This window comes from Mesoplodon mirus, assembly GCF_964341445.2.
Source record: "Mesoplodon mirus genome assembly, chromosome: 5".
NCBI classification, from domain to species: domain Eukaryota; kingdom Metazoa; phylum Chordata; class Mammalia; order Artiodactyla; family Ziphiidae; genus Mesoplodon; species Mesoplodon mirus.
The window spans coordinates 40877004-40890754 of NC_138980.1; the positions used below are offsets into that span (position 1 = coordinate 40877004).

General features: G+C 40.7%; 1 protein-coding gene across 1 annotated transcript in view; it reads left to right on the forward strand.

Annotated features, from left to right (window-relative positions):
- ADGRE3 (adhesion G protein-coupled receptor E3) overlaps window positions 1-12998 on the forward strand; it is a 33932-nt gene extending 20934 nt beyond the window's left edge. The window contains exons 8-15 of the mRNA XM_082622897.1: window positions 1521-1688; window positions 2789-2986; window positions 3272-3507; window positions 4003-4069; window positions 4287-4378; window positions 6180-6348; window positions 10620-10715; window positions 12873-12998. Coding sequence (XP_082479023.1) covers window positions 1521-1688; window positions 2789-2986; window positions 3272-3507; window positions 4003-4069; window positions 4287-4378; window positions 6180-6348; window positions 10620-10715; window positions 12873-12881 — 1035 coding nt within the window. The 3' untranslated portion in view covers window positions 12882-12998. The remainder of the gene's footprint in view (window positions 1-1520; window positions 1689-2788; window positions 2987-3271; window positions 3508-4002; window positions 4070-4286; window positions 4379-6179; window positions 6349-10619; window positions 10716-12872) is intronic.
- Window positions 12999-13751: the final 753 nt, after the last annotated feature.

The window sequence follows — 13751 nt, forward strand, 5'->3', positions numbered from 1 at the left end:
AATTTTCAAATTACATAAGTGACTCATATGATATTTCTCTTGGGCAGCATGATTCTAGTTCGTGGAATTTTTTTAATTGCAGGTATCTCCTACATCTGTGAAATTTAAATGGAGAAATAGTGTTTATTATTGCACAAAAGCCTGGAATTAATTATTAAGACTACATAATTCAATCAGAAGAAAAACTTTTATATAATTCATTGCCTTTTCCCATTCTCTGCCCAAACTCTTAAAGGCAGGAGGGTTAATAGCCACACATAGTCAACTGTTTAGAAAGTAAGAGTTGAAAGAAATCTTGCCGTTTTTTTGACAACATGGATGAACCTTGAAGACATTATGGCCAAGTGAAGTAAGTCAGACAGAGAAAGACAAATACTGACTGATCTCATATATATGTGGAATATGAAAAAACAAACTCATAGAAACAAAGGACAGATTGGTGGTTGCCAGCGACAGAAGGTGGGGGAAAGAGGTAATCGTGATCAAATGTTACAAACTGCCAGTTACAAGATGAATAAGTTCTGGGGATGTAATGGAGAGAATAGTGACTCTAGTTAACTCTAGTTAACTCTAGTTAACAATACTGTATGGTATATTTGAAAGTTGCTAAGAGAGTAGCTTTTAAAAGTTTTCACCACAAAATAAAAACTGTAAATATGTGAAGTGATGGATGTTAACTAACCCTGTTGTAATAATCATTTTGCAATGTATACATATATCAAATCATTACATCATACACCTTAAACTTACACAATGTTATATGTCAATTAAATCTCAATAAGGCTGGAAAAAATAAATAAAATTTTTTTTAATTTTTAAGAAAATAAGAATTAAGTGGGGGAAGGTGAGGAAAGGTAGGTTTTCTCCATCTGATGCATAAAATCTAGGAATGGAATTTTTGATGTATGGCATGGAGCAACGGAAGTGGAGCAAGGTATCGGGGGATGGTCCAGCAGATTATCAAAGGAGATACAGCCCCCAAATAGGAGAGCATCCAACTCACTTCCTTGGCCCAATCAAGTGATGCTATGGACATCCTTGGGACAAAAAAAAAAAAAAAGAGATTGAAAACTAACTTTATTCTCTCCTGGTGATGTTTCTTCCCTACACTACCCCTGTCATTGTATGAGCAATTATTGTGTTGTAAGCGGTCAGGGCAGAATTGATGTGAAGAGATCAGGGAAATTTGGCTTAGAGAGTATTTGGGAGAAAATTTTAAGTGAGCCTTATACTCTATTTTTATTTGACTCCCATGTTGGAAGATAAAGTCCTGAAATGAATGACATCTTGTAAAATTCTGGCTCCCAGAGAGACGTGAGCTCATTTTCTGTCATGTGGAATCCCAATAGAGTTGGGACTACGTGGACAGGTTCCTGGTGGTCATCCTCTTCACTTAAAATAGAAATCACCTGATCTCTCCTAACCCATGGTGTCACTTCTTTGCACCCCACCAGCATAGACTGACACTCTGAGAGCAGTCCCTCCCAAGGAAGGACATGATGAGCCTGTTCTCTTTTCAGATAAAGCCCAGTATCAAAAAGGTCTTCTGCGTCTACTGGAAAGGTACAAAGGAGGGTGGCCACTGGTCCACGGAGGGCTGTTTCCTGAAACAAGCAAACAAGACTCACACTATATGCAGTTCCACTCACCTGTCCAGTTTCGCTGTCCTCGTGGCCTTCCACAGACAGGTATGATGTAAACATTGAATTCCTCAAGCTAATCCTTTTTGAGGCCCTGCTTAGGTGGCCATAAATGCTATAAGGAAAATTTTTAAAGAGGGCGTGTCTGGAGTGATTGCAGAAGTGTGCTACATTAGATAACATGATTAGAGGAGAATTAACTATTCAAGCTGAAATCTGAATTTTAAGTCAGTGGGGTTACAATGTGGATGAATCTCAAAAAATCATGCTGTGTGAAAGAGGTTTGACACAAAGGACCACATATTGTAGGATTCCAGTTATATGAAATGTCTAGAATAGGCAAATCCATAGAGACAGAACAAATTGGTGGTTTCTAGGGGCTGGGAGAAGGGGAGAGTAGGGGGTAACTTCTTAATGGGCATGAGGTTTTATTTTGGGGTGATTAAAATGTTTTGGATCTAGAGAGAGGTGGTGGTTGCACAACACTGTGAATGTACTAAAAGTCACTAAACTGTACAGTGTAAAATGGTTAGTTTTATATTATTTGGATTTTACCTCAATGAAAAAGGTTTCAGGGAAGAGCATCCCAAAAAGAGATACATGTATGTGTAAAGGTCCTGAGAGAGAACAAACTTGGTGTGTTCCAGAAATAAATGTGGTTGGAGCAGAGTGAAGGAGAGGGAAGTGGAAAAGTTCAGGTTGGAGAAAAGGGCACAGGGAAAATGCATCAGACTTCAAATGCTATGGTCAGGAGTTTAGATTTCATTCAAATTACAATGGAAAGGCAATAGAGAATTTGAATCAGGGATGCTGCCTACTTATGTTATTAGAAGAAATCTCTGGCTCCTGGGTCAAGAATGGATGATGGTGCAGCAGGAGTTGACTTGTAGAGAGACGATGTGGTCAGGATTTGGGTGGCAGCAGCAAAGGTGGTGGGAGAAGGTCAGACTGGACACATATCCTAGATGAGGGGTCAGAGTACTGATGACATAGTCTGGGTGACAGCACACAGGAAGTCCTGCATCCCTCCCCTCATTGCAGAGATGAAGGTGATCTGCCTATGTTGGGATGCCACATTCCAAGGGGTGGGGGAGTATAATCCCAGAACAGGAAAGCCTGACTGTGAGCTCCTCTCTGCTCGGTCCCAGGAGGAGGATCCCGCACTGACTGTGATCACCTACATGGGGCTGAGCATCTCTCTGCTGTGCCTCCTCCTGGCAGCCCTCACCTTCCTGCTGTGCAAAGCCATCCAGAACACCAGCAACTCGCTCCACCTGCAGCTCTCACTCTGCCTCTTCCTGGCCCACCTGCTCTTCCTAACAGCCATCAATAGAACTGAGATCAAGGTACTTATACTGCCCCAAAATACCCCTGCCCTGACTGCAGTGTATGCTGATGAGTTCATGGAGCCATGCTGCATTGGACACCTTAATAAAATAGCCTTGGGCCCCAGAGGGAGGTTGGGGGAGAGGTGCCAAGGTGAGTAGTGCTGCCGTTATCAACCAACTTTACCTTCAATGACCTTGGTCTAATACCAAGTGTTCTGAACTCAATGTCAGTATAAAAGAGAGGTTCTGGGGCCATGCTCCACCCTGACAATCCCTCCTGGTGACACCTTCCTCCTTCCCCAGGTGCTGTGTGCCATCATTGCAGGTGCCTTACACTATCTCTACCTGGCCTCCTTCCTCTGGATGCTGCTGGAGGGGCTGCACCTCTTCCTCACTGCACGCAACCTGACGGTGGTCAACCACTCCAGTGTCAACAGGTTCATGAAGAGGCTCATGTTCCCAGTGGGCTACGGAGTCCCGGCTGTGATTGTGGCCATTTCTGCAGCATCCAGGCCTCATCTTTATGGAACACCTGATCAGTGAGCTTTACTCTCACCCTGTGCCATGGACATATTTGAGGGCAGTGTTAATAGTGATGATTGGGATAATCACATCAAATACACTCTACTTTCCCCTTGAGTATAAGGGCTCTAATCTCTTTCCCAGTGAGGCAGGGGAAAATGATGTATAAGGCTCTGGAAGGGGAGAATTTTGCAGTTAGGTCCCAGCTTTATCTCTCCCATAATTTGTGACCTCAAGTCCTTAATTCTCAGTCCCCTCAGTAGTGAAATGGGGATAATGGTCACCTCCATGGTCCCACCTTCAGAATACTAGTGTGAAAATTCAACAGGACTGTGCCTGTAAAATGTTTAATGTAGCAGTAACACATGGGAGTGAACAATTAAAACCTTCATTGTCAGCTGACATTTTCAGGAGACACTGGAAAATTATCTGTTAGGAAAAGGTGTCATTTCATATCCATTTCATGTGCTTTCTCTGATCTCTCTTTGTGTCCCTTTTCCCATTTTTCCCAGCTGCTGGCTCCACCTGGACCAGAAATTCATCTGGGCTTTCCTCGGCCCCGTCTGTGCCATTATCTGTGTGAGTGAATATGTAGCTCTGATGTTCCTGACCTAAGAAGCACCAGACATGGGTGCAAGATAGCACAAGGGACATATATTTTCTCGGTTGTATGATTTGATTTTTCCACCTGTTATCAATTCAAACCCATGTGCAGGGAGGTAGGAGCTGTGTACAATTTACAGTGGACATAGTACATCTTAACTTGTATTCTACATGGTCTGTGTCATTCCTGCAGGTGAATTTTGTATTTTTTCTCTTGGTTCTTTGGATTTTGAAAAGAAAACTTTCCTCCCTCAACAGTGAAGTGTCAACCATCCAGAATATAAAGTAAGATGAAGCAAGTGGTATTTTCTAACCCCCTTTTCCTCTACTCACTTCCTACTGGTCCCTCCTACATATCGACACAGACGTACACCCCACAACCAGGCTCTAAGGACTAGCAAGACCACTACCATCTTCCACTATCACAATTAATGAGAAGCTGTATTCACTAGAGTACAGGCTAAATTTCTGTGACCCACAAAAGGGAGTGAAATAGAAGTTTATTTCATTCTCACACCACAGACCAGAGGTAAACAGTCCAGGGCTAATGGGAAGCTCTGCTCCACAGAGTGATCCAGGGACTCACGTTCTTTCTATTGTGTTGCCCCACCATCCCCTAGGATGTTGTCTTTCAGTATCCCATATGTAGGGAGGAGTTGACATGGAAGTTGCAAGTTCCACATTTTCTCATATCCCATTGGCTAGACCTTGGTCACATGGTGACACCTAGCTGCAAGGGAGGCTGGGAAATGTAGTCTCTAACAGGGTAGCCATGTGTCCTTGATAAATCTCAAAAAGCGAAGAGATCTAACACTAAACGGAAGAAGAGGAGAATGGAAGAATACAGCTTTGGCCACACAGCACAAGAGGCAATAGGTTCAGGGAGGATTTAGGTTAAAATATATTTTGTATAATACTATTTCAAAAAATTGGCTACTATGTGTATTTCTTTTATTTTTCAGCATCCATCTTAATTTGACATGTAATTTGTTGAGGTTTTCATTGTAATCACAACAATAACACATTTGTTATTTGTTTATTATTTGTCAGAAGTTTTCAAGATATATAAAGTTAAAAGTGAAAGTTGCTTACTCCCTCTTTTCCTGCTACTTTTACCTCCCAGGGAATCCAGGGGTAACAAACTGCATGATATGATATGTCTGATATTTCCCCAGGCCTTTTTCTGTGCATTTTCTGTAGAACAGACAGGCTCACATACAATAGTGTCGCTACACAAATTGTTCCTCAACTAGCTTTTCTCACTTAGATATATGATATTTTTAAATTAGGATATATAGATACAAAAGTAGGGTGACCTTACATCTCGGTTTGCCTGGGATGGTTCCAGTTTATGTTCGTTGATGCATTGTAATTATTAACAACACTGCTTTTTCATTGAAACATAGTTGATTTACAATGCTCTGTTAGTTTCAGGTGTACAAAAAAGTGATTCAGTTTCACACATATATATGTATATTCTTTTTCAGATTCTTTTCCATTATAGGTTATTACAAGATATTGAATATAGTTCCCCTGAATAGCCCCCATTTTGATCTCAAAAACCTGCCTGTTTGAATAACAAATTATATGACCCCTCCATCTATAAATGATATATATAGAGAGAGATAAAGAGCTTTATCTTTGTAGTTTTAGAATGCTTTATGTATGTATGGTACTAATTTTGCTCTATATACTGTCCTAAATACTTTACATATGTTAAGGTCTCGTTTAATCTTTGCAGCAACCCTATGAAATAGGACTATTACAAAGATTAGGGAACTGAGTTACAGAAAAGTAGGGATTCCCTGGTGATGCAGTGGTTAGGACTCAGCGCTTTCACTGCCATGGCCCAGGTTCGATCCCTAGTCAGGGAAATAAGATCTCCCAAGCCATGTGATCAAAAAAAAAAAAAGAAAAAAAACCATGCCAGACAGTAACTTGCCCAAGGTCACACAGTTAGTTAGTGCTACCTTGGATTTAAACCCAGGCATTCTAGCTCCAGAGTCTTCACCATTAACAACAATGTTGTAGGAGTATTCATGTCCATCATTAACTTTTTTACATTATTGATTACTACTCCCCTCAGGATGCTGACACTCAAAGCAACAGCTCAGGTCTTCATCCTGGGATGCACATGGTGTCTGGGCTTCTTGCAGATGGGCCCAGCTGCCCGTGTCATGGCCTACCTCTTCACCATCATGAACAGCCTTCAGGGTTTCTTCATTTTCTTGGTCTACTGCCTCCTCAGCCAGCAGGTAAACTGTGACGTCTTTCTTTATTGTTTTAAAGTTAAGAAAAATTTGGAGATACATAGTTTAATAAACATTCAAATCCACGTTCTCTAAATTTTCATAGGCACTTGTGAGTAGTGTGTAAACACTCCCTATATTTTCTCTACTGTGAGATGCAATTGATTGTAAGAAACATCAATTTATTAATGGCTTTCAGAAAGTAAATAATTGCTACATCAAGGAAATACCATGTTTTTCTTCAACTTTCCCATGTGTAATAGTCATCTATTGCCGTGTAACAAACAACCTCAAAAATCTCAGTGGCTTAAACACAAATATTTACTTTTCGTATTCTGGAGTCTGCAGGTTGACTGGGGTTCAGCTGATCTTGTCTGGGCTCAGCTTGACCTGGTTCCAGGATGAAGATCATGTTCAGGTCTGCTCTTTGTGACCCTGAGGCTTGGAAGAAAGGGGAGCATCTCCCTAACATAAGTTCTTCTTATAACAATGGCAAAATCACAAGAAGGCAAGCTCTACTGAGCAAGGCCATTTCAAGGTGCTTCTGTTTGCATCACCTCCACCAATATTTCATTGGCCAAATAAGATCCCATGTCCAAGCCCAAAGTCAATGGGAGAAAAACACTCCATTCACCACGAAGCTAAGACAGGGTGTAATACTAATACAGAGGAGTGAATAACTGAGATCAATAAAGCAATCTACCACACCCCTTAACACGAATTCTTAAACACATTTCCATGTGATGTATAGCCTCTCTACTAATGTTTTAGTAGTTCTATAATGAAATTACATAATAATATAGTTCTTCTAACATTTGATCATGAACATTTTCAAATATACGAAAAAGTTGAAAGAATTATGTAGTGAACATGCACATACCAATCATCTAGATTCTGTAAGTAATGTTGTGCTATGTTTGCTTAATCACATATCTGTCCATATACCTACCCTTCTATTCATCTACCCATCCATCTACATGTACAGCCAAAGAAAACTGTAAGCAACTCTTCTCAGTGGATGTATGCACTTGAGTGAGCACAATGCAAAAGATTTATTTGTACTCTTCCCCCAGTTCATCTCAGTGCTTGAGGCATCTCACAGTGTGAGCCTCCAGTTTTTCAAGATATATATTTTGTATTCAATATGGCTACTAAACACAAGCCAATTCATGTGTCTGCAGCTGAACAAAAGAAACAGTGTGCGGGGCTTCCCTGGTGGCGCAGTGGTTGAGAGTCTGCCTGCCAATGCAGGGAACACGGGTTTGTGCCCCGGTCCAGGAAGATCCCACATGCCGCGGAGCGGCTGGGCCCGTGAGCCATGGCCGCTGGGCCTGCGCGTCCAGAGCCTGTGCTCCGCAACGGGAGAGGCCACAACAGTGAGAGGCCCGCGTAACGCCAAAAAAAAAAAAAAAGAAACAGTGTGCATCTGACACTTGTGAAATACTGGCTGCTTTGGGCTTGTTGAGATAAATCTCTAAGATTGTTCCTTACTAAGGGGTGCTCAGGGGTAATATGAACTGCATGCTGGCTCTAGAATTGAACCCTAGGCAAGATGCTACTGTGCTGTATACTACTGAACCATGTTGACATACTTCTACTTAGATTTAGTTAAGTTATACTCATCTATAGAACAAGATACTATGCAACTATTAAATATAATGTAAAAGACTGAAACCCCAGTGAAACTTGGATCCACATGATCCAGGCCAGGAGGTGCAATGGCCAAATAAAGATATTCCAGCAGCCAGAAGAAATACAAAATCACTCAAGTTCTTTATTTGTACTTCTCAAATACCGTGAAGAAGACACATAGTCCAGCTGAGCTTTGTTGAGCTTGGCCACTAAGATTTTGGGGTCGTGTGTTACTGCAGCAAAACATGTCCTGACTGATACTCTTTCTTTCCTGATACTCTTCTTCCTCTTCCTCCTCTTCTTCCTCCTCCTCCCTCCTTCTCCTCCTCTTCCTCTTCTCTCTCTCTCGTGCGCTCCTTCCTCTCTCCCTCTTTTCCTCACTCTGCATCTACACGCCCAAAGAACGAAACTAGGAAAGGAAGAACAGCTCCTCTGAGGATAAGAGAGAGGAAGAAACTGAGCTGACAGAGCAAACACTCCCTAGAGAACAAAGGATGAGCATAGGCATAGACCATTCGAATGTTAATTTTTGTCTGGGCACAAGAATATTTTATGACTGGAAGGTTATTCAAAATATATTAGTGAATATATGTGGAATCTAAAATATGATACAAATGAACTTATTTACAAAACTGAAACAGACTCACAGACATAGAAAAAAAAAAACATTTTTACCAAAAGGGAAAGGAGGGGGAGGGAGCGATAAGTTAGGAGTTTGGGATCAGCAGACACAAACTATCATATATAAAATAGATAAACAATGAGGACCTACTGTATAGCACAGGGAACTATATTCAATATCTTGTAATAAACCATAATGGAAAAAATATGTAAAAGAATATATACATATGTATGTATAAATGAATCACTTTGCTATACACCAGAAACTAACACAACATTGTAAATCAAATATACATCAATAAAATAAATAATTTAAAAAAATTTTTTTATATATTAGTGAAAGAGTAAGTTTCAAAACATTGCTCCAGAAGGGTTCTATTTTGTTTATATAACATATATAAATATTCATTGCTTATGCTATGTTATATGTTTATTTACTTGTGGGTAATGGTGTATGTGGGAAAACACCACTTATTCTCAAGCAATTTTGTCACCCCCAGGGAAGACATTTATCAATGTCTGGGGACACTTTTGATTGTCACAACTAGGGGAAAGGGTACTACTGACAACTAGTTGGTAGAAGCCAGAGTTATTGCTAAACATCCTACGGTGCATAGGATAGTCCCCACTACAAAGGATGATCCAACTCAAAATGTCAGTAGTGCCAAAGTTGGAAACCTTGGTGTAGTAAATGTTGTTGATGGCTCTCTCATATCACTTTGGCATTATATTCTACATGCCCAGGGTTGCTTATTGTAAACACCTGTGACTCTGTGCCTGTGGGCTTCTTACTGCCCACAGGACATGCCTGCTTTACACACAGGGCATGCCTGCTTTACACACAGGGCAAGCTGGTGGTGCCAGAGAGTAATGGCCCTTGAGAGCAGCCATCAACCAATGACTGATGGGAGCTGGTAAATAGATACCCCAGCTCCCTTGTCCCTGAGGTGGGATGACTCTGAGGTGTGTCCTCTGTTGTTGTTGAGGTGTGAGCCCCCGAGTGACACGGAACCCCAGATGTCCACAGTGGAAAGGATTATGCATCCTTTACTAGCTGCCTTCCCTTCCCAATCTCACTTCCCCACTGATCTACTGGTGTTTCCTGGGATCACCCCTTAAATGAACTCTTTGCACTTGAACCCTTGTCTCAGGGTCTGCCTCTGGGGGACCCCAAACCAAGACACATGGAAGGATACCACCAAAACATGATCAGTGACTTTTCGCTAGATTGAGGAACTATGTGTGACTTCTATTTTCTTCCTTTGTGTATGCTTTTTTTTTTTTTTTTTGCGGTACGCGGGCCTCTCACTGTTGTGACCTCTCCCGTTGCGGAGCACAGGCTCCAGACGCGCAGGCTCAGCGGCCATGGCTCACGGGCCCAGCCGCTCCACGGCATGTGGGATCTTCCTGGACCGGGGCACAAACCCGTGTTCCCTGCATCGGCAGGTGGACTCTCAACCACTGCGCCACCAGGGAAGCCCTGTATATGCATATTTTGTTGAGTTTCTATAACAAATGAAAAAATTATTGTGATAAAGTATATATAACAAAATTTATCATTTTAACCATGCTTAAGTGTACAGATCAGTGGCATTAAATACATTCACATTGTCATGCAATGATCACCACCATCCATTCTAGAACATCTTGATCATCCCAAACTGTATCCCTTAAACAATAATGCCCCATTCTCCCCTGCCAAGCCCCTGGTAACCAGTATTCTACTTTGTCTCAATTAATTTGACTATTATAAGGATCTCATTCATGTGGAATCATACAATATATGTCCTTTTGTGTCTGGCTCATATATTTCACTCAGTGTAATGTCTTCAAGGTTCACCCATGTTATAGCATGTGTCAGAATTTTATTCCTTTTTAAGGAATAAATAACATTCCATTGTATGCATATACCACATTTTGTAGGAAAAGTTTTTCATAATGTCTCTATCGTCTTTCTAACTCACTGACTTTTCTCTTCTCCATTGTTAACAAAAACAATCCTAGCATTTCCTTTGATGTTCCAGGTCCGAAAGTGGTTTGGCGAGATCATCAAATCTAAATCTGAGCCTGAGACTCATACACTTTCCAGCAGGCTTCGTCCTGACTCAAAACCCAGTGAGGTAAGAAGACTTGTGACTTATTCTAATGTTTTACGCCTTGACACCCTGAACTTCCTCTCCATGTCTTAGTACAAACTCCCTTTCTTGCAGGGTATGGAGAAGAGTTCTTTTCCCGATGACTTGGTTTGCATTCCTCATTCCCATCGTATTGTTTCTCAGTGACTCTTCCTTGCCCACTAACAGGGCTTAGGCTGGCTGTTCTATATATTCCTGTCATTTAAAATATGGGTAAAACATCACCAGCACCACTACCATCTAATGTAGAATCCTTTAGCGGGAGACTTACAATCATAGACATAGCAGAGTGGTCATCATCTCCTGAAATCTCACTGTCTAAAGAGAGGTGGACTTGAGCCCCATGGAGTTAGTGGATACCACAGAAAGGATCCAGGAGAGGAACCCCACCCCAGATGCTCCACATACCTATAGAGGAGGAGTGCATGTGATAATGGGACCTTCCTGGGAGAGGAAATGGTCCTGCTAGAAAGTGAACCTCTCTGGAACTTGGTTGCTGGTTTTCGTCTGTTTTTCCATTGAGCTAACTCAGGACCAATGCACCAAGGAATAAGCTCCCAGTACTATCTGAGACTTCTCTCCACAGTTGTCCCCTAATTGCTCTTTTAGAAAAATGAGAGAATATACTTGTAAGAAACCATGTCACTAGATGAGCCAAATGGGCTCCAAAGCTCAAAATCCATAAAAATTCTCCCAATCTCATTTGGTTTTATGCCTTCCATGTACATGCCTACCACATCTGCTAGCCAAAGAGCCTTAGAATATGTTATTTTTAAGCTAAACAAAACTGAGAAATTTCTGATACATTGTCTTCTACATTTCTTGAGAAAATATGGGATTTTCTTCAGCCATGGAAATATTGAGGTCATTGAAGAAACATCTATTCCTTATTGGAGGGGTGGAAAGGGAATTCATTCTAAATCTTTCCAAAAGAACCAAGAGGGAATTGGAACCATTTTTAGGATAAAAGTTTTAGGACAGTCACGTCAGCTGATTGGAAAAATTTTTTTATATATATTAAGCTTAATCATTCTCAATAAGAGTAAAATTGTGGTAGGTGCTAACCATTGGTTGTGACCTTCGAAACGTTTCCCAGATAATCCAAAATAATAAAGCTGCCAGCACTCCAGCTACTGGTTTCCCACAATGAATAATAAAGCTTTATTATTATTTATTATTATTATTATTATTATTATTGCTTAACATTGTGGAAATTGAATGAGTATATCTTTTAAAAGGGAATTATATATCATATGTTTATATATGATATATTATATATTTATAATATATTTTATATGTAGCTGCATTTAAGAAATACATTTGTTTTAATTAAAAGAATTTCTGAAGCTTTTATTTTTTTATGCACAGAGTATGAGTAAAAAGCTAACAAAACACTCTGTCTTTTACAGACAAATTTGATCTTGGGTTAACTTTCTAGCTCTGTTCCCCAGACATTTGATAACATTGGAAGGTCAGCTGTATAACCAGGGAATACTGTTTATGGGAAAAGTCATATGCTTGACTGGGCGGAAAATTCTGTGAATGAACCATAAATACCAGGAAGGAAGGCATAGATTTGGACTTCCTGCATACAGTGACTCTTATAACTGAGTCAGGAATTCCTATCCTCATGGGCTGCTATACGAGATATTTGTTCCTCTGTGGGGCCTGAGGCATCTAAACCAAGCTGGAGCTTGTTGGGGGCAAAGAGAGTATTTGTTGAGTTCTACAATGTGTAAGACACTATGGTAGGCAGTGGACATACAAAAAACAATAAGACCAACACAGTACCTGCCTTCAAGGAGCTTAGAGTCTAGCCTTTCTTTATGGACAAAAGCCAACATCCAGGGGGCTGAAATTCTAGAGTAGGATACTATATCCAAACTTTTTTTCAAAAAAAGAATTCTTCAACCTGGATTTTTGAGAGGTCCTCCCACTGTAAGCTAAAGAATGCCACACCTTTCCTAGGATTCCAAAATGCTAGGATATCATGCCATCACTGCCTGCTGGATGAAGCTTTCTGGCTTTAACCCACTCCTGCTGTTTCTTTCTATTTTGTTGTCATTCATTTGTTTGTTTGTTTGTTTTATCCTTACATCTACCTTTAATCTAAACATTTTGCGGGGGGGGCATGTTTTCCAGGACAAGTGAAAATACTAAAACTAGAACATTCAGCTCCTCATGGAAAGTCATACATGTGGATCTGGTTGGCATCATAAAGAATGAAGGTGGGGACAAGGAGAATCATTATACATGTCATTCCTGGAGAGGAAGTGCTTAACCTTTACTTCCTGAAGTGTTTGTTCTGCATAATGGGCTCTCAATAAATGTGTATTCAATTGGATTTCTCTTCACTGATGTGTTCAATCAATGCTTGTTCCTGGATACACAAATCATGACCATTGTAAATATTCCCTGGACATTTTGTAAATGAAGAAGCCCTTTTCAAGGCCTTTTTTCAGGTTCTTACTCTCTCTCATCCTAAACTATGAGTTTAAACTAAATGAGTTTAAACTCATTTAGTCCCTCAAACCATCAGCTTCTTCCAAACCATCATCTTTACCTCCTCTCTTATCCAGGCTAAATCTCGTGATCAACCATGTCAAATGATTCTCTCCCATGCTTTCAACACCATTGCTTCCTCATTCTGATTCTATACTTAGCTGGGAAAACCCAAATCCAGGACTGATCCAATCATGGCAGGCACTGTGGATTGTCTACTTAGCAGCCATCACCACCATTACATGTTCCTTATTGACAGAACCTTGATTGTTTTCATATTTGGGACAGCACTGTACCTGGGTCCAGAGGTCAATTGAGATTGGTCTCAGCCCAGTGATTCTCAATTGGAGGTGATTTATCCCCACCATTAGGGACATTTGGCAATGTCTAGAGACATTTTTGGTTGTCATGACTGGGAGAAGGGGGAATGCTACTGACACCTAAGTGACAGATGCCAGGGATGCTGTTAAATATCCTACAATACACAAGACAGCCCCCACATATACAACAAAGAACTGT